A 20,007-nucleotide genomic window follows, 5' to 3' on the forward strand; every position below is an offset into this window, starting at 1 on the left:
AGACGTGCCAGGAGGTCCTTGTAGGAAATTGTGATCATAGTCCCCACAATGTTGCCTCAAGTCAAGTTGTCGTCTTGACCCATCACATTGTATCGCTTCTTGATTTCCAAGCCTAACAGGTGCACTTTATCAAGATCACATGACATTTCTGATCATTGGGGAGAATGTGGAGTAGAGGGTTGGCCAGGTAGTGGGGGCCTCTTTAAGTATTGTTAAATTGTACAGATAAATGTGTGATATTTTTGACCACTACAACTGTTTTGTACTTTAATGCAGTTTGTGCTTGTCATTGTGACAAACCTAAATCTTGCCTCTGTTAATCTTTTATGCACATTGTTTAATCTTTTATGCACATTGTATTGTATCTGTATGCTCAGATATATCTAGCCTGTCTCTTCCTGGTGTATCCTTTTAGAGGAAGGGAGGACAACTTTACATAAAGGTCATCAAAATCAAAGGCACTGAGATTTCTTTATTCTAACTCTTTATTATGAACAGGTTCATTGCTGTGATTTATTAGTACAGGCCCCGGTGTTTTCCTGAGTTTTGTGCTGCTAAATAGTCCATGAATTGGTCCATGTTCTGGGCTGACCCAGAGACTAGTACTCTCCAACAGAGCATGAGTCAGCATGTGGAGGGCAGCCTTCATATTTCTGCAGGTTGGGGTCCTCCTCTGCTACAGATGGGTCTTCGACACAGACACAACGAACACCACTGGATCCTGCAGAGAAGAGCTTCCGTGGGACACCGGTCCAGTCTCTTACTACCCCACCACTGAAGAAAAATAAACAAATTAGGCCTGTGAATCCTGATGTATACCTGTAACGGCTACTGATGTAAGACATGTTCTGTTACAGGTATGCAATAGATCAAAACATTGCAATCATATGCCCTGAAGGCCTATTAATATTTGATTAGACCAGAATTATGTCATACCTCTTAGTGGAGCACCAGACTCTTCCTCCCCTAGAAGCACTCCACTCTGAGTTGCAGGCTGGGAAGTGTATCCTTTCAGCCTCAGACTGGGCCTTGATTCTCTTGCCTTCTGCTAGTGATGCTTCCACCTGCAACAAGGCCTCTGTGGGCTGCCCAGCCTCGCTATAGAACCGGCCTATCACCACACCTGAAATTCAAGATGGGAGCCAGATCTTAAAGAGATGCTTGAAAGATAACTGTTGACTAACTTTGTTTATGTAAAAAAAAATGTATGTACCTTCCCAAAAATTCTAATTAAAAGAGCTGTCGGACAAACATCACATACCTGCAGTCTGATAGTCCCTCTGATAGAAGGTCAGCCAGTCATACAGAGCCACCACCTGCAGGGGGGAGAGACTGGACACATCATCTGTCAGCCCACTTTCTGTGAAGTCTCCAGTGATGAAGGCCAGTGAGGCATCTTTGCCTGGAAATACAGACACACATATTTAGCACAGTACAGTATAAAGGATGCTGAAGTACTACAGCTGCTCTTATTAGGGTGGTTAATGTTCCTCATCGAGGTTTGTTGAGGGAAACTTTAGGAGAAGCCAGGAATCACCTGCCATAAAGTGATAGGCTCCACCTGGTCCATAGTGCTTGTGTCCCTTGTGTACATCAAAAACCTGCCCCAGTATGGCCAGGTAGAGGCCCTTGCTGCCTTCCTCCCCGTTGTACAGTGATAATTCGTGTCTGCTCAGTATCCGCGCAGGGGGGAGCTGTTTTGATCCGTTTCCAAATTTAACGGACCACTCGCGAGGAATGAATAACACTGCCAACGACACAGACAAAACCGCTACCAACACATAGCTGAGCATGCTGGTGTTTCGTCCTTTGACATCACATAGGATCCCACTAATTGAAAAACACTGACATCGCAGGTGCTTCCGTGAAAGGGAACACCACAGCGCGTGCGCAGAGGACGTTCCAGGCAGGCAGACGTACAGTACGTCAATGCGGTAGTAGTGAACGGCAGAGTTCTGGCTGTAGGTGAACGTTGGGGAGGTCTGACCGGCTCAACCGTTTCAAAACTGACACCCAGTGGGCCGCAGGGATTTTCGGGGAGGCCTAGGTCGGTGAAACAAACATGGGGAACGCAGAGAGCGGCTGCGGTGGAGGCAGCGGCGACGAGGAAGACATAGAAACGGAGAGCCCCGGCTTCGCGGAAGACAGTCCGGCCTCTGCAGCCACTGGCGGCGGTGTCGGAGGCGGTGGAGGCTCCGGTTCTGGGAGAAGCGGAAGGGGATCGAATAACCTGTCCGTGCCCACCGGTGGGCCACCTAGTCCCGGGGTCCTCTTAGAGCAAGTGAAACTGAGAGAAGCGGCGGCCCGTATTAGCGACTCAGGGGTCGCCATTCAGGAGTCTGTCCTGGCCGGTAATGAAGGTGTCCTAGTGCGGTGGCTGGAGGACCGGTTAAACCGAGGAGAAGAGTCTGTCAATGTGGAACAATTTTGTGAGATGTTGGAGAGCAGAGATGCCCCGAGAGATGAATGTGAAGAGGTATAAAGATATAGAAAAGTGTGCCTCTCACAAGTAATGATGATCATGATTTGAAATGTGTGTCCCAGGTATGAAGGTAGGACGGCTGATGGCTGTTGTCATGCCCATTTATGATGAGAGATTAGTAAATATGATTGCCTAGTGAGGTCACGAGAGGGGCAGACATGATATTCTGTTATCAGTTTTGTAATCTTAAGGGTGAGCAATGAAACCAGGGGAACGAGCTGTCATCATGCCACCTTTGCTTGCCAGTTTGTCACTTTCAGCCTTGGCCCCTTTGAGCATAACACAGTGCTTTGTTGTCTGTTGGCTGACATTTGTTGTTTAACCAAAGGTCACAAATGAATGGGTTAACTAATGAATGTGTACTTTAGTCTGCCTTTGGCTTTGTGTGGATAGACATGGAAAGCTACTGCTATGGAGGCTACATTTGTTCCTTTAAAATGAGCATTCAGATGTAGATCTCCTGCCTGTGTTTTTCACGTCAAATAATAACCTGTTAAACAGGCATATAATATGTATAACTTCATAACAAGTGATAGAAGTAGAGCATATTGATTTATAGCACATATAGGATTTGAAATGGTGCTTAGCAATGTAAGTTATTGTGTCAGTATGTAAAGTGTCACAATGTGTACTATCTTTGTCCCTGTCTCAGGCTTTTGGACAGTTCGATGCAGAGGGGGATGGGGTGGTAGACATAGAGAGCATGTTGGTTGCTCTGAAGAACTCCAATGGAGCTAATCTACAGGGAGAGCTGAGTCATGTGATAAGACAGCTACAGGCGTGCTCCCTAACCCCAGGTATGAGATGTGATTTGTTTGCGAGTCTAACCTTATTTGGATAGGTATTATCACCAGAAGGTAGAGGAGTTAACCCTGAAAACCAATATCACATCTCCTCTTATTGTGTTTCTACAGGTTTTGTTGACATATTCTCCAAGACCAAAGACAGGTTAGGGGCACATGCCTCTAAGATCCTTAAGTTCTTACACAGGAATCGTATTCCCAGCAGTGCCATCCCTTTCCCTATCTTAGAGGGCTACAACAGTATTTGCACCATGAGGTCCAGTGTGGTCCAGGACTTCTTGGAATTCCTCTTGCAGAAGGAGAAAGGTGAACACCACTGATGGACACGAAATGGCAGGCTGGTGTAATGCATATTTAGCAGTTCAGCTGTCTCCCTGTGCTGCACAAGTTTGAGGCAGTTGTCCTAATCTGTATTTGTTTCTTTCAGATTTAGATATCCAGTACAGAGCAGAGCTGGACCGTGATCCAGAGGTGGACAAGGTCAAAGTGGTTACACAGTGCTACAGCACAATAGAAGCTTCATCTAATGTTTCTGACATTTACAAGATGACAAATGGAGAGACTGCATCTTTCTGGCAGTCAGATGGCAGCGCACGCTCTCACTGGATCAGGTAATATGTGACTCAAGACTTTGCAGCTGATTGTCACATGTGCGTGATCCTTGACTTATTGAGGTTTTGGCCCATATGTATATCATCCAATTTAAGGTGGAAACCAATCTCTTTTCTGTTTCCCAGACTGAAAATGAAACCGGATGTGGTTTTGAGACGGCTGGCCATTGCTGTAGCTTCTAATGACCACAGCTATATGCCTCAGCTTGTCTCAGTTGCTGTGGGGAAAAACCGCCGTTCCCTGCAGGAAATCAGGGATATCCGCATCCCCAGCAACGTCACAGGCTACGTAGCTCTGCTGGAGAATGCCAACATCACACACCCCTGTGAGTCTGTCAATCTGTCAATCTGTCTGTGTAGTTGAGTGTTTATTTATCTTGGGCTTGTGTGTTCCTTCACTGATGCTTGCAGAGAAGCTTATTTCTCATTTGCTCCCCTCTGGTCAGGGCAAATCATGGTATCAGCTAAACAAGAGCAACGCTCGGTTCCTAGATAGTTGGGTGGTTAAATCTCTCACTTTTAAATCCACATGCGAGCTGCCATATGTCTACTATTGATGGAATACAATCCAGGGACTGGTGTTTATTTATTTATTTATTTTAAATCTGGTTTTAATTTTGTTTATTTTATTTTCTTAAAACACCATCTGTATAGCCAAAAGTCCACACATCTGCCTTATTAGAAGATGTCTAGCCACGCAGAAGCTAGCCTAAAACTGACATGTGAATGAATGAGGAATCAAGTGAGAGTCAGAAGCAGCTGTGAGGTTTAAATGATGGTGACAAATTCAGCAGTGTCTTTTGAAAGCAGTGCTGTGGTTTGCAGCTCTAACTACAGGCTGAATCAGTCACAGTCGTGTGTTTGTAAATGGCAGTGTGATCATTTCATAGATTACAGAGGGGAAACTGAAATCCTTTATTAGTTGAAATGATCTGTTTTATCCCTGGCTCCCCTAGACAGCATTTATTTCATATCCATCTTAGAAGATGAAGCAACTGACTATTGCATTTTTGCATGATGTATTCCATCAGTCGGCTAACTGCATTATCCCTTCACCAAACCCCAGACATCCAAATCAACATTAAGCGGTGTTTGAGCGACGGATGTGACACACGGATTCATGGCTTGAAGACTCTTGGCTATCAGATTACCAAGAGTAAAGAGGTGTCTGTCTCGGATGCTTCAGCCATCTGGTACCTGTCTCTCCTCACTTCCTTGGTTACTGCCTCCATGGAGACTAACCCTGCTCTGGCTCAGACTGTCCTTCAGAGCACACAGTAAGACTCACCACTCATGCTTTTGCATTTGTGTTTTTAAAAAGCAAAAAGAGTACAACGATCTTCGTATGGTGTTTCAGTTCTTATTGCACTGAATTCAAGTGTAGTTGATTTGTCTAGTCATTCCTGGGGTTCTAAGTTTTTTTTGTGTGTTCTCCTCCTAGAAAAGCCTTACGGCACATGCCCCCGCTGTCCCTAACACCGTCATCCACAGAGTTCCCTAAGTTCTTCTCTTTGAACATCCTGGAGGAGGTGGATGGATTTCTGCTCAGGATAGCCGAGTAATGGCCTGCAGACATTACATCAGCACACTCACTCACCCATCGCTGCCACGCTGAGCTCATAATCCCTTCATCATCACAGTGAAAACAGACTAAAATCAAAGTATTGATTGTGTGGGGCCATGATAGTATTAGCGTTCCATTTGAGATACTGTAAATCCTTCAGTGGTTTCAATTGGCAGGAACCACATGACTGAAGTAATCTCATCAGTCAGTTAATTATCATGCTATTGTGGGCTGCATTTATTCATGCAAGATACATGATGGACATTATTTGTCTTTACTGGGGTTTTTGCACTAATACAATATGAACAATCAACATTCAGTACAGCATTGAACAAGTCATGAATCATGGAACCCTCACACAATAACATTTTTCTCATGAGACCTTCAGCTTCAGTTTGATTTTGAACATCCAAACTGTTTTCGTGAAATAGTTTGTTTACCCATTGTTTTTTACAAATACAGGCTTCATTTTGCAGATATACTATATTTAATATAGACCCCAGTGTTGGCAGGTGGTCTGTTTTTTGAGTCTTTTGAGTCCACATTTCTCCCCTAAAGGTAGACACAGGACTAGGTTATGGGTTATTCGATGGATATTCCTGGAAATTACTTTGCCATTCATTCAGTGGGCGGCACGGTGGTGCAGCAGTTAGCACTGTTGCCTCACAGCAAGAGGGCTTCAGGTTTGAACCCAGGTCTGGGCTCTTCTGTGGAGTTTGCATGTTCTCCCTGTGCCGGCTTGGGTTTTCTCTGGGTACTCCGGCTTCCTCCCACAATCCCAAAAACATGCACATTAGAATAAATGGCTACTCTACATTGCCCCTAGGTGGTTGTCTGTCTTTGTGTGTCGGCCCTGTGATTGACTGGTGACCAGTCCAGGGTGTACCCCGCCTCTCACCTGTAGTCAGCTGGGATAACATTTAGCTACAACATAAATATCTGTGTTGTATGTTTGTTTCTTTGCTCCTGTGTAGCTGCTGTGTGAGTCCTGATGCAGAATTGACCCTCCTGGCCTTCGCTCTGGCCAGAGGCAGCGTGGCAAAAGTGCTCCAGGCCCTGTCCTGCATCAGTGATCATTTAGAGACCGAGTACAAGGCCTCCTCCCTCATCGTGTCTATGGCCTCCGTTAGACTGCGACTACTCTATCGCAACGGTAACGTCACCAACCCTCCTTTACTCTCATTCACATGAAGGCGTTGTGTTATTTATTTATATGTGTGCCTCAAAGCCGGGAGTCTCTGCAAAATTTCGTTATGTTCTCATAATGACAATAAAGACTCAGACTCTTGAAACCATAGACCCAGGAGAGAAATTGTTTATTCAGACAGGGGAAAACTGCTAATTCCGTTACAAAGCTGCAGTTCAGAGTGGTAATCATTATCTTTCAGTACAGGAATGAAATTAGAACCTTTATGGAGAAGGATCCAATGATTAACAATGGTTTCATAGAAAATAAGTTGTCCTAATTTCTGTTGCATTGCAGGGAAGCCCCTCCAGTTGCACTTACAGGCCTGTGATGTAAAGAGTAAAGAGGAGAAATCAGGACCAGAAAACATGCTCACAGAATCTTCCACTGGAGACGGTACAACTGAGACCAGCAACACTTTAGATTAAATACAGTACAAATATACGCCCAAGTAAAACTGAATGTTTGTTCCTCCTCAGGTTTTCTCACAGAGAGCGGCCGGAAGAAAGCCAGTGTCATCCTGTCCACAGAGGACCAGAGCAACTTCCAGGTCACTCAGATGAAGATCAAAGTGAGGCTTCCTGTGATTTCACAGAACTTGTAATAATACTTGCTGTGATAGGTGATTACTGGACGTAACACATGCTCTCTGGTTTGTGTGATAAGGTGAGAAAAGGAGCCATTGGAGCAAAATGTGGCTTGGTTTTTGCATACAAGGACGAAGACCCTTTTGATGCAGAGAAACATTTCAAGAGGTTTAAAAAGTATGACGCGTGGGACTACAAGGACTACAAAGAGTTTGTACAAGACAAGTAAGGACCCATCAGTAATGGTTTGATTTTTGTTTGACTATTCCTTATATTTTAGTTTAGTGTGTTTTTGTGTTTATGATCTTTATATGTGTTATCAGTTTACAGTTGTGGCTAACTATATTATGCAGATCAGTGTGGCACATCCATTCTAATGAGATTGCATTAGACAGTACAAGCAGTTTTCCTGTTTTGTGGATAATCCTCATCAGTGTTAGGGTCTGCCTTAGTGGTTTATGTGAATGGCTGACACACCACGCTGTCACCTGACCTGCAGTGTGAGGATTCCAGCACAGTCCGAGGACGAGCCAATTGGCTGGTTTGAGCTTGAGGAGGACTGGAACGACGTGGAGATCAAGCTGCAGCAGTGTCGAGTTGCAAAGGTACATACTGAATCCAGTTAAGACTAAGATACGCTTTTACTTAGTCCTCTTTGATCATTTGAACTTTGCTATTTGTGTTTTGAATCTCACCCATCAAGTAGTTACACCTTAGGAGATAAGATATTTGATGAGATGGTATTTTATCATTTTCTTTTTAACAGATAAACATGGGCACTGCAGTTTATTTTGAGTCAATCCCACAACTTATTTAACCCCTTTAAAAAAAAAGAAAGCATACATTTGGGAACAGTTTTTAATGAATTATGAATTATGTCTTCAGTAGGACCCTCTGTTTCCTTGTCTTCCCAGTTCCTGATGGTGAAATTCCTCGGCACCAGGCAGGACTCTGCCGAGCGCCTTGGTGTGCAGTCCGTCAGCTTCAGTGGCTACCTGTGCCCTGGGGCAGAGAGGCTGGGAGACCTGGATGACCTCAGTCCAGAGGGGGAGAGCATCAGCCGTGATGCTGTCACTGGCCTTTGTCTACTTAACAAGACACTATTCTTCATTCAGCAGCTTACACGAGACATGGTAACTACTGATCACTGCTTGAAGGTTGTACAGGATAAACATTTAAAGATCATTAATATTAGTATTACATGGTACGTTAGTGTCATTAAGATTAAATGCCATATTTCTATAGCTGAAAGTGCTGGAGGCTTTTACACTACATGATATATTGTGTGCCTGACATGTTATTTTTGTGGGAAATATGCTGAATTGTAGAAAAGTAGAAACATTCTCCTTTTAACAGGAAGAAAAACAGAAAAATACGACCGCTTAGCTTATTACTGGCTTGCAGCGTCTCCTTTACTGTACTGCTGAACTCTTGTGGGTGTATGACAGAGTGTGTCCTGCTTTATTGTTGAAGACTGTCAGACAGTTGTCTGTCTGTTTCTGTAGGATGCCTCTCACTTCAAGCAGAAGTATCTTCTAGACTTCAGTGGTCTCAGCCTCAGCCTCTTCTGGAACTTCTACAATAAACTCAGGGAGATGTGAGTAATAGCACAGTGTTCCCATACACTTGTTACAGCAATAATTAAGTTCAGTAGTCTTTAGGAAATATCCAGACATTTTACAGTCTCATTTGTCATCGATCATATGTCTTTGTCTCAGTGAGGGAGAGGAGGTGTTGAAGAGCGGCGTTCTTCTGCTCCAGTTGATGCAGAACTGTTTCCCCATGCTGCCCAACCCACTGGAGTCGCAGGGCCCAGAGGAGAGCAGAGTGCCAGATGAGGGAGCCGCAGCAGCGGCTTGTCCATCCACGTCCAGCAATGGAGAGCCTCTGAGTGACTCTGTTAGAGCTGTGTGGGAACTCTACACTCACCTCTGCCACAGTAAGAACCTGTCAGCCTTCATACACCTGAGAGCAGTAAAAAAGTGTTTGGTTAACATTTCTCTCTAGAGACTCACTGGACAGTAGTAGCTTGTGAAAATCAATGTAGCAATAATCTATTTTTCATGTTTGTGTTTTAGTTGTGGATGGTCCAGAGGGTGAAACATTGGTGGAAAAAGCTTTGCACAAGGAAGCGGTAAAGGCCATTCTCAATGGAGCTGCTGTTTTCTTCCCTGATAAACACGTCAGGCGGGACAAACTCTTCCACATGATGGTGAGTTTATAAAAACAGCAACAACAATGATATGTAATAATAATAATAACAATAATAATAATATCAGTAATCCCTTTCACAGAAAAATATTACTGAAGAGGACCAGCCAGAGTCAGTAAAGGTGACGTTTGAATCTCTGTGTAATTACTTCAGGTAAGCATACTGTGACTACTGTAAATAAACACATCATCGCACACACTGATCACAATAGATCATCAGCAGCTGTGTTTTATCTCTGCAGTGACCAAGATCCAAGTGGCCTTCTCCTGCTCCCACCCAAGGGAGCTCCGTCAGACTTTGACATCAGCCCCATACTGTCCGTCATGGAGACACTGCTACTGGTGGCAACAAGAGAGGTGAGACCTCTGTCTCACACACACACACACACACACACATTATTTACCATTTATCAACCCTCTCAACCCTCTTCATGTCTTGACCTGCAATCACACGTTTCTGTCTACCTTTCTGATGCTTCTCCTTGTTCAAAATGTCTCCCATGTCTCAGTGTGAAGTTATGATGGTGGATGAGAGTAGTGGAGCCAGCAGGACGGTGTTGTTGTCCTTGTTCTGGGCACTGCAGGGCAGTCTGCTCTCGTGGTGCTACCTGCAGCTCAAAGGAGGAGCTTCCACAGCTATCGCTATGGAACTGGCAAGAGACATCCTACTAAAATGTGAGATACAGTGACAATGTTGCATTGCTGACACAAATGACCTTCCTAAAGCTGTTTCCAGGGTTAGATTCTGTGTTCACAGTTAGACGGTATAACATGAGCACACAGTCTAATGATGATGATGAGCCAAGTGTGATCAAACAGAACAAAGACTTCCTTGATTTGCTGGTTAAAATTCATCTTTGAATGGACAAGAATGAATGAAAAAATGGTTTATTTCAACCTGCTCTTTCAATAGATGTGGATCAGTTCTTGGGAAGCATCAAGACTATCCTCTGTTCCCTGCTGGAGAGATACACCGGTGCTGAAATCACTGACAAACTAGGCAGCTCCATCCTAGCCACAGTCTTCAGACAACTCGTAATACACCCTTATCTCATGATTTTAAATTGCCCTCTTTTACAGTTATTGAGTTGACTGTGCTGAATGAATATGAATGACATTTGTTCTGGTCCTGGCAGATGATTTTCCTCCTGGAGCTGTGCTCTTTGGACATCCCTCACAGTGTGTTGCTGAAGAGCTTCTCCTCCCTGGTTGAGCTACTCAAAAGCCTGTCCAGTGACACTGGAGACATCTTTTCTAAGGTCAGTCCTCTCACATTACTCTGTAATCAATGGTGGTGGAAGTAAAAGTAAAAGTAGCATTAATGCAGTATAACAGTACTCCATAATAAATAAGTCCTGCAATAAAAGTGGCACTGAAGTAAAATTATATATGTATTATTAGCTGTATGTACTTAAAGTATCAAAAGTAATAGAAATGGCCTCTGTGACTGTGATACTGTTACATATTATAGGGTATTTGATTTGATATTAGCTCTCAGATAAATATAGTTCAGTAAAAAGTGCATTATTTCCCTCTGAACTATAATAAAGTAGAAGTCTAAAGTATCATGACATGGAAACATTTAAGTACATCCAATTTAAAGGAAGTACTTGAGTAAATGTACTTAATTGGTTCCTACCACTGAGTGGAACAAACATTAATCTCATACCATGTTTTGTTAGGTGGATCAGGAGAGCTGGCACCAGCCCCAGCAGCCAGTGGTGCTGAGGACCTGGAACATGGAGTCTCCTCACAACTATGAGAACAGCCGCCATGAAACGAGCATCTTTGCCTGCCCTGGCACTACCTCCTTTGAGGTGGAGTTTGATGAACGCTGTGAGACAGAGAAGAGGTGACCTATGTAAAATACTCAAATGAAATATTCTGTTTTTTCTTTTTTGTTTATCCCCTGCAAGTATTTTGCTTACCCATCTTCTACACTCTTGATATTCACAGATACGACTACCTAGAATTCACAGATTCTAGAGGTGGCAAAGTCCGCTATGACATGAAAGTTGGAACTGAGAAGTGGCCAAAGGTAGGACATGAGTAACCACTGAACTGTCTCCGTATGAAACCCTGATGTCACTTAATTCATTTACATTTGTCTGTTGTGTCTCTTTGCCCGTTCAGAAAGTGACATTTGATGCAGGCCCTCAGCTCCAGTTCCTCTTCCACTCTGACAGCAGTAATAATGAGTGGGGTTATAAGTTCACTGTGACAGCCCTGGGTCTGCCAGACATCACCATTTCTTGGATGTCGGACTTGCAGCTGCTAGTGGCTCGCCTGATGGGTCGTCTTGCATCTAGAACCCTGGCACTGAAATCTCCTCATGGTAAAACTGTCCTCCACAGCCTTTGGGAACCTTGTGGGGGTGACGGCATTGGACCATAGTCAGACCATTTCTAATCTAGTGCATTTGTGGGTTTTTGTCTCTTCCAGAGATACGCACTGTAAAGGAGCTTCCACAAGGAAAAATGTCCCATGTTCAGTGTTCTCCTTTATGGAAACCTATTCTGCGACACGGATTGTGTGAAACAAGGGAGACGAATCAGACCAAAACACCCACAGACCAGGTATGGTCAAGTCTGCTTACGTTATTGCATTGCCAGATGACTTCAGCTGGTAAATATTGCTCCACTACTATGTTGTCTTTCTTTGTGGTAGACAAATACATGGACTCTCGAGGAGCTGATGAGCTTCCTGGAGGACTTTGCCCGTTGGAATCCTTCACAAGAACTGACAGACAGCAGGACAGAGCTGATGCAAAAACTCATGCAGTCCTGCAGAAAACAGACAATGAGGAACGAGATAGCTGCTGGGTCAAAGACAGAGCAAGCTGTGAATGCCATTTGGGCAGCCATGGTGTACCACACACCAGCCCTCAACCATGCTCTGAAGACCTACGGTAATGCTTGGCTATAATCAGTGGTCACAGAGAAAAAAGTGTTCTATTTATTCAGTTTCTTGCACGGTAATTCTGAATGGTTGATTAACTTGGTGGACTCACTCATTTGATTTCTCCCTTCTGTTTTGTTTTCAAATGAGTAGTTAATCAGGACTGCAAGTCCTATCTAAATGAAGAGTTTGTGCAGGTGTATTCACTAGCAGACAGCATCAGAACGTGGATGGTGAGTGACGGGATTCATATCTCTGTTGATTGTCTGCTGCTCAATATATATGTGATCATGTAACTGGATTGTTGATGATGTCTTTTCTTCCTGTCAGCTGGAGATGAAGCAGAGATACCTCGTGAGCAAAATGAATGTTCTTGACGAAAAGGAAGGGGTTCCTGATGAGGTTACTATGGAGACATTAGGTGAGGACTCCGCCAAATGTAAAGTCAAAGCTCATCCTTTTTTTTTACTGGCTCCGTTGTTTCCTGAATGTTATTTTGCTGACTTCTGTTATTGTGTTTCTTCTCTAGCTGAGATGTGTATTGAGAAGAGCCTGTTGCTGTTCAGATTTGCCCCTTGTGGAGTGACATGTCAGGACAGTGACTCTTTCAAAGCTGCAGAGGGCAGCAGTGGTCTACTCCTCCGCTCAAGTTCAGTCTCGGAAGGGGACTTCCAGGCCAGCACCTCTCTGGGACCTCAGACTCCAGGGGCTGAGGAGGGCAGTGATGCCAGGGCAGGACAGAGCAAGACCCCCAGTGATCAAGCCCAAAACTCATCTTCTTGTGGGCCCAGCAGGCGAGGTCACAGAGGCTCCACAGAGAGCCTCTCACCCCAGCCAGGGGAGCCAGCCTCGCCTTCTGCCTTCCCCCGTAAACCCCCATTTAGTCGGGCTCGCCTACGCCTCCTGTCCTGTAGATCTATAGAAGAGCCCCGCATGACCCCCTCTGTGAAGGATCGCTACCCAATACTCAAACACATCCTGAACTTTATAAGGGACCAGGCTCTTACCACAGCAAGGTTACTGACCCTCCAGTATTCTGTTTTGCATTTGTGTAATTTGTACCATACGGGGTGAAGTAATCAGCCTCTTCTTTCTGTAGCATCCTGCAGACCCTGTCCCTGAACAAAGCCCAGGCACTGAGTGTGTGCAAGGTCCTGGAGATGGTTCAGCAGTGTTTGCAGTCGCTGGGAAAGCCACACCTCTTCCAAGCCCCCTGCATCCTGTTCCTGCAGGAGCTACTGGCATGCCAGAAAGATTTCACCAGGTACATCTGCAGGGAATCTTGTCAGTTCAAGTGTCTGTTTTAGATGGACTATGTTAATACTAAAGTCTAGCACAGCCAAATATATATTTGGGATTTTGAACAATGTTGTCCCAAAGTTTAGAATTATGAAATGACATTACAGAGTTCTGAGATGCTAAAAAGAGAGGGATTGTTCTGACCTCTAACACTGATGATGATATTAGTGGTGCCACATTTATGTCTCTTTGGAGATTGTTAGTTTTCCTTTTTTTTTTTTTTGTCTTTTTCAGTTATTTCTCCCAGTTGTCAGACAGTGGGCAGAAGCTAGGAGAGGAGGTGAGACGATCCTACCATCACTTGGTGCTCATGCTTGTGGAGGCAGTACAAGGTTTCAGCAGCCTCAATGAGAAGTAAGCTATTTTCCTTGCAACCCACCATGTTGGCTCATAACTAGATTTGCAAATTAAAAAAGCAATTGCAGCAGTGATTAGCTGCTAGATAAGATGTTAGATAAGTATATGTGCAGCAGTGTAAGCTGATCCTCATCACTCTTCTCCAGAGCTCTGCTGCCAGCCCTCTCATGTGTGCAGACCTGCTTGTTGCACCTTCTAGACATGAGCTGGGAGGTACACGACCTTCCTCTCTTCTTAAATATCAAGCTTCCTGATCTCCTGCTCAGCATGTCCCAGGAGAACATCAGTGTTCATGACATTGCCATCAGGTAATATCAGACCCACCTCAGAAAATAAGGCACCACACAGTGGAAAGAAATTGCTTTTCCTATTGATAGTATTGCTAAGGCTAGCAAAGGATTCAATTTTCACTTTTTACAAGATGTTAAATCATGTGCCAGACACTTAAATTGCAGAGATGATTGATTCTTTCTGTGGTTTAAATTCATCTTCAGTCAATGGACAGAGGAAGATGAAATCACAGACTACAAGAAGAACCAGGAATGGATGGACGAGTGTATGGATGGGATGTTTGAGAAGTGGTATGACAAAATTGATGAGGAGGACTCCATGGAGGACAGGAGAAAGGTACCGTACATCACAGTGTATAAAAGTCCAGAAATGATCCTTTGTTGGAGCAGTCTAGGGAAACAAATGGCACATCCCAGTGATAGAGTAGATATAGTCCTGCAGGTAATGCTTTTAAAGACAACCTGCAACCTTAAAGCCTGCCATTTAAAAAAAGATATTGTAATATCAATGGATATGTCTAACATCTGTCACCAAGGTTATATCAAGACTATGAGTATACAGCCATGCTAACAGCTCTGTGAGACTGTACTTATACACAGAAGTTATTTGAGCTGTATACTAACATTAGTCATTAGGCTCACAGTGACATAATGTATGTTTGCCAGCTTAGTGTTGCGTGTCACTGTCACATCACACAAAAGCATCAGATTAAGATGTTTTACAAGTGTTTAAAGTCATAATTAAAATTTCATGTACCGTATATCTGTTTAAGACAAACCCACACACATACCTGTGCACACAATACTGGTTTAGACTGAGGTAGATACTTTAATATTATATATAATATAATTTAGGTTATTTAGATAGAAGATTGAGCAAGGATCTGTGCAAAGGTTTTCTCAGCATCGGTAGGAAAGTTTTACAACAATGGTGTGTAAAAAATGTCCCTGGTCCTGTCCACAGATGCACATGTTCATTGCACGCTATTGTGACCTGCTCAACGTTGTCATCTCCTGTGACGGCTGCGAGAGGATGGCACCTTGGCACCGCTACCGATGTCTGCAGTGCATGGATATGGATCTCTGCAAGACCTGCTTCCTCAGTGAGTTCACATGCTCCACTACTCTACTCATACCATCGCTCTGTTCAGAGTGTAGACAAATAGGGTAACCACAGTAATCATAAGTTGGATTAAAGCCGTGCAGTGGACCTAACTGTGGATGTGTGTGTTTGTAACAAGGTGGTGCCAAGCCTGAAGGCCATGAGGATGACCATGAGATGGTGAACATGGAATATGCCTGTGACCATTGCCAGGGGCTCATTGTAGGCAGCAGGATCAACTGCAACGTGTGTGAAGACTTTGATCTGTGCTTTGGTTGTTACAATGCAAAGAAGTATCCTGACAGGTGACACATTTGAAGTTTAATCTAATGCTTATGTTAAAACACACTTATTTTGCAATGGTTTACCTCAGAGCTCTTGATTCAATTTTTTTTTTTTAAATTCCTAAAATCTCTAGCCATCTGCCCACCCATCGGATCACTGTATACCCTATGGTGACCATACGAATCAGTGACCGTCACCGCTTGATCCAGCCCTACATCCACAACTACTCCTGGCTGCTGTTTGCTGCTTTGGCCCTGTACACGTCAGAACTGAGCAGTGAGAAGCAGACAGAGGGAGAGTCCTTAGACAACAACACCTTGAGCCAGGCCTCAGCCCTGCAGATACGCTGCTCCCAGCTCATCACTGATTGCTTGCTCAAGGGGCAGACTGGCAAAGGTAACTCCAAACCAGAATTTTGTTATTAAAGGAATAATGGGAAGTATGTTTATTCGCTTTCTTGCCAAGAGTTAGATGAGAAGGTACCACCTTCATGTGTCTGCGCTAAATATGATGCTAGATTGAGCAGACTGTCAGCTTAGCATAAAGGCTATAAACTCATGCTGTCCAAGGTAATGCATCTAATCACCACAACTCTGTTTTTTCAAATTACTGTGTTGTTAAAGGGGGTGTTTCTTTGTTAATCCATTTGTCATATTGTATTTCATCTTCAAACCTGTATTTATATTCATGTTTTGTCCTTTCTCGCAAACCCTTCTGTGCTATTTTCCCTGTAGGTCTACGTTCCTCAGCTTTGCTCGCTCTGCTGTCCTCCAATGAATCGGCTTCTGATAGTGAGCTGTGTCCAGTGTCTCCGGAGTCTTCTCAGGAGCTGAGTACAGCCACTGACACCTCCTCTCTCCCTGGCAGCACTGCAGCAATCTGCTCCCCCTCATCTCCCAGGGACAAGGTGAGGAATAGGGGTCAGGTTCGAAAGCAACATGGAGACTGAATGATCTGTTTGGCGAGTGCATTATTATGGTAGCAGGAAGCACAACACACATGCAAAACAACACGCAGAGCATATACTTGTACCATACAGGGGTAAGTACATGGGCTCACAGTTGTTTGCATTTGGGCATGTTTAAGAGCTGCCCATAGATTTTCAGTGATGTTCACGTCAGGGGACTCTGAGAGCCGTTCCAACCGATTCAGCTTGTGTTTCTTGGAAGTAGCTCACGGTGGATTTCAAGGTTTGCTTTGGATCAGTGTCCTGTTGTAGAAACCAGAATCTGCTCAGTTTCAGTTTCTTGACTGACTACATGACATTTGCATCCAGAATTTGCTGATATTTAATGGAATCCATTCTTCCCTCTATCTCTGCAGTTTGCTTTGCATACTAAAGACACTGATTTTTGTGATGAGGTCACAGGTATGGTTGTGAAACAGTGCGCTACCTTTGCAGTGATATGGGGGGTTTTCTTTTCCCTTCTGCCCTGCAGATGTGTAGTTTATCTGAAAGTTTCCTTGGTCTTCCAGAGCTTGTCTTGACTTCCGCAGTTCCCCTTCACTGCAGTCTCTTAATGACATTTCAGACAGTGGAAACACTTTAATATCTTTTTATAGTCTCCTCTGCTTTGTAGGCATCAGTTAGCTTCATTTTCAGCTCCTCGGTCAGTTGCTTAGAGGAGCCCTTGGTTGTTGAGTGTCAGCACAAGTTTTGAAGAGTCAGAGACTTTATCAGCTCTGGAAATGTCATCAGGTGACAGTTCCTAATGACAGTTCTTGACCTGGCTTACGAGTCCTAAAGAGTCAGTCAGAGGGTTGGGGGGCATGAAGGTCAGAGTGTTTTACAAGTAGAAGGGTGTCCAAACTTTGCACATGCCACAATTCCTGTTACATTTTTTTCAGTTTTTGAGTTCATGAAAAAAGTAAAAGCTCATTACAGTTTGAAGGAAGGCTCACCTTTAATGTCTGATTGCTGCAGGGATTGTATTTATTATGCATTATAAAAGTTCAAAAGCTCATACTGTTGCACTGTCAGTCTACTGAATTGTTATTATCGTGTATCCACCAGAATAAACCATCAGGTAAGGAAAAGAAGGCAAAGGAGGTGGGCTCTCCTCCCCCTCCTCCTTCAGAGGTCCCTCTCCCCCCAAGCACTGGAGAGGGAGAGAAAAAGAAGTTAGTATCTCAAGACACCCTGGATTCCCCGAGTCTCAGCCAGACACCTTCTGTGTCCAGTGAGGACCCCCTCTCTCCTGTGGTCCGACGTAAGTACTGAGATTACCTCTGCCAGTCTGATTACAGGACTGTTGTTGCCCATTAGTGGTAGAGACCCTCTCTTAGCTGACTGGATCAGTCTTGTATCCTTTGTTTTTTTAATCACTCTCAGCCTCAGAATCTGGACCAGGGACAGCCAACTCCCCATCATCAGATGTTGTCAAGGAGACAGATGAGAGGCTGCCCCAGGTTCCCCTCCAGGAGCATGTGTTTTCAGAGTGTTCCAGAGAGAGGATCCTCGGACTACTAGCAGCCATGCTGCCTCCAGCTAAACCGGTATGTCAAACCAAAGACCAGTTTTTAAGGTTGAAATTCTATGTAAAGTGAGCTGGTGAACAAATAGTTTGACATTTTAGTAAGTACCCTTATTTGCTTTTATGTTGAGAGTTAGATGAAAAGATAAATACCACTCACACCTGTGAAGCTACAGCCAGCAGCCACTTAGCTTAGCATAAAGACTGGAAACAGGGGAAAACAGCTACCCAGGTTCTGTCAATGGGTAGCAAAATCTGCCTGCTGACACCTCTAAAGCCCACTAATTAAGATGCAGTATTATATTTGTTTAATCTGTACAAAAACCATAGTGTTAAAACAAGAAGTTGTGGTTTCACAGGGGGTAATGTGGCATGTAGTGTCTTTGCTGGATACACTGACTTTCCTAGAGTCTTATTTTCTCCAGGAGGTTGTTTAGGGTAAACCATCAACGATTTCAAGGAAGTCAACGGTCCTGTCTGAGAAATAGCCCTGCACTTTACCCCCCATAAAATCACAACCTGTTGTTTTACAGATCAAACAAATGGGGTATAACAAGTTCATTAGTTAGCTTTGGAGGGGCTGGAAGGTGCATTTTGTTGTTTTTGGCCTTCATGCATGCATGTATGGCCGTACCTTCACATTTAATGGACAAATATGAGTGTGGTAGTGATCTACTCATGTAACTCTTAGCACAAAACTCAGTTCTCACACTTTTCCTTTAAGTATCAACTTATTTTTAAATGTTTAAATGTACATACATTTTTAAATGTACAGATTAAACAAATACACCAAAATCAGACACACACACACACACACACACACACACACACAACAGGTTATTCAGTTAAAACACTGAATTATTTCTCACACAACAAACACTCCTGTTCCTGACATGTTCACTATTCACAATATTGCACCAATACTGCCTTAAAAAAATACATATCTACAAATTTACACCATCTTTCCTGTATCCTCAGGGCATCACCCTCTCTCTGCCCAGTCTGAGCTCCATCCTGCCCCAGCTTTTCAGGGCAGTCATTTCCAACGCTGGCTCTCTCAATGAGACCTTCCACCTCACCCTGGGACTACTGGGTCAGCTGCTGCTCCGAATCCCTCCGATGGAGGCCGACACTGCCGTCACAGAGGCCCTGGCTGACAAATTTGAGTTGCTGACGCAAGGAGAGGCCGCCACTTCAGACACTGAGGGTTGGAAGACCACTCAGCTGCTTTTCAGCCTAGGAGCCGTCTGTTTAGACAGGTAAAATAAAGAAAACCTGATGATACCAGGGAGTTTTTTTTAAATGTATAGATCTATTTTCTTGATGACACAGCTGCAGATATTAACACTGCGAGGGAATGCCTGCACTTGTTAACACCTACAAGGATTTTAGCCAGTCCAAAACAACTATGTGATATTTTCCTGCCTCAATTAAAAAAAAAAGTGAAAATGAAAATAAATTACTCACGTTTATACCTTTTTTTTTTTTTTTTTTTAACAAAGTGGGTCCAAATGGTTTCAGTTTTATTATCAACAGTATGGGGTTTTTACTTTGTACAATAACAGAATTAAAGTTAGCAGTTTTATCTTAGGCCACATGTGTTCCATCTTCAATATGTATAATGTTAAATGTTATACAAATGGGCCCTTTGATCAAGTTATTCCAGTGTGAACTGAACATGGGCTTTCCTGTGTTGATCCAGTGTTTCGTTTTCCCCATAATATATTAACTCCATTAACACCAGAATTTAATAAATAATGTATTAACAAATGAGGAACTCATCAATCTCTCTTAATCACACAGATCTTATTTGCCAGAAAGGTATTTTTCTAGATGTTTGTGCAGTTGTTTGTACTGT

At 43.7% G+C, this 20,007-nt stretch overlaps 2 protein-coding genes across 4 annotated transcripts in view; one reads left to right on the plus strand and one right to left on the minus strand.

Moving 5' to 3' along the window:
• Positions 1 to 446: 446 nt before the first annotated feature.
• Positions 447 to 1,870, minus strand: LOC121191198 (neuferricin). Its single transcript, XM_041052324.1, has 4 exons — positions 1,538 to 1,870; positions 1,262 to 1,402; positions 937 to 1,123; positions 447 to 774 (listed from the first exon to the last, which is right to left on the minus strand). Exons 1-4 carry the CDS (start codon positions 1,791 to 1,793, stop codon positions 600 to 602), a joined length of 759 nt encoding a protein of 252 aa, XP_040908258.1. The 5' UTR covers positions 1,794 to 1,870; the 3' UTR covers positions 447 to 599.
• A 76-nt stretch (positions 1,871 to 1,946) lies between these two features.
• zzef1 (zinc finger, ZZ-type with EF hand domain 1) overlaps positions 1,947 to 20,007 on the plus strand; it is a 29,564-nt gene continuing 11,503 nt past the window's right edge. For all 3 annotated transcript variants that reach the window (XR_005895072.1, XR_005895073.1, XM_041052321.1), the window contains exons 1-40: positions 1,947 to 2,476; positions 3,135 to 3,279; positions 3,397 to 3,591; positions 3,713 to 3,896; positions 4,023 to 4,222; positions 4,963 to 5,173; positions 5,338 to 5,454; positions 6,435 to 6,613; positions 6,944 to 7,042; positions 7,126 to 7,217; positions 7,313 to 7,458; positions 7,733 to 7,838; positions 8,148 to 8,366; positions 8,739 to 8,830; positions 8,952 to 9,172; positions 9,312 to 9,445; positions 9,528 to 9,598; positions 9,687 to 9,801; positions 9,954 to 10,119; positions 10,358 to 10,479; positions 10,581 to 10,703; positions 11,127 to 11,296; positions 11,401 to 11,482; positions 11,578 to 11,779; positions 11,887 to 12,020; positions 12,112 to 12,352; positions 12,496 to 12,575; positions 12,673 to 12,763; positions 12,872 to 13,358; positions 13,442 to 13,606; positions 13,876 to 13,995; positions 14,145 to 14,306; positions 14,493 to 14,625; positions 15,253 to 15,391; positions 15,530 to 15,695; positions 15,809 to 16,071; positions 16,410 to 16,582; positions 17,690 to 17,885; positions 18,008 to 18,171; positions 19,128 to 19,408. Coding sequence is in view for 1 of the 3 variants with exons in the window: in XM_041052321.1 (XP_040908255.1) it covers positions 2,063 to 2,476; positions 3,135 to 3,279; positions 3,397 to 3,591; positions 3,713 to 3,896; positions 4,023 to 4,222; positions 4,963 to 5,173; positions 5,338 to 5,454; positions 6,435 to 6,613; positions 6,944 to 7,042; positions 7,126 to 7,217; positions 7,313 to 7,458; positions 7,733 to 7,838; positions 8,148 to 8,366; positions 8,739 to 8,830; positions 8,952 to 9,172; positions 9,312 to 9,445; positions 9,528 to 9,598; positions 9,687 to 9,801; positions 9,954 to 10,119; positions 10,358 to 10,479; positions 10,581 to 10,703; positions 11,127 to 11,296; positions 11,401 to 11,482; positions 11,578 to 11,779; positions 11,887 to 12,020; positions 12,112 to 12,352; positions 12,496 to 12,575; positions 12,673 to 12,763; positions 12,872 to 13,358; positions 13,442 to 13,606; positions 13,876 to 13,995; positions 14,145 to 14,306; positions 14,493 to 14,625; positions 15,253 to 15,391; positions 15,530 to 15,695; positions 15,809 to 16,071; positions 16,410 to 16,582; positions 17,690 to 17,885; positions 18,008 to 18,171; positions 19,128 to 19,408 (6,800 nt within the window). In the remaining 2 variants the exon portion in view is untranslated. The remainder of the gene's footprint in view (positions 2,477 to 3,134; positions 3,280 to 3,396; positions 3,592 to 3,712; positions 3,897 to 4,022; positions 4,223 to 4,962; positions 5,174 to 5,337; positions 5,455 to 6,434; positions 6,614 to 6,943; positions 7,043 to 7,125; positions 7,218 to 7,312; positions 7,459 to 7,732; positions 7,839 to 8,147; positions 8,367 to 8,738; positions 8,831 to 8,951; positions 9,173 to 9,311; positions 9,446 to 9,527; positions 9,599 to 9,686; positions 9,802 to 9,953; positions 10,120 to 10,357; positions 10,480 to 10,580; positions 10,704 to 11,126; positions 11,297 to 11,400; positions 11,483 to 11,577; positions 11,780 to 11,886; positions 12,021 to 12,111; positions 12,353 to 12,495; positions 12,576 to 12,672; positions 12,764 to 12,871; positions 13,359 to 13,441; positions 13,607 to 13,875; positions 13,996 to 14,144; positions 14,307 to 14,492; positions 14,626 to 15,252; positions 15,392 to 15,529; positions 15,696 to 15,808; positions 16,072 to 16,409; positions 16,583 to 17,689; positions 17,886 to 18,007; positions 18,172 to 19,127; positions 19,409 to 20,007) is intronic.

Source organism: Toxotes jaculatrix, chromosome 12 (assembly GCF_017976425.1).
Source record: "Toxotes jaculatrix isolate fToxJac2 chromosome 12, fToxJac2.pri, whole genome shotgun sequence".
NCBI classification, from domain to species: Eukaryota; Metazoa; Chordata; class Actinopteri; family Toxotidae; genus Toxotes; species Toxotes jaculatrix.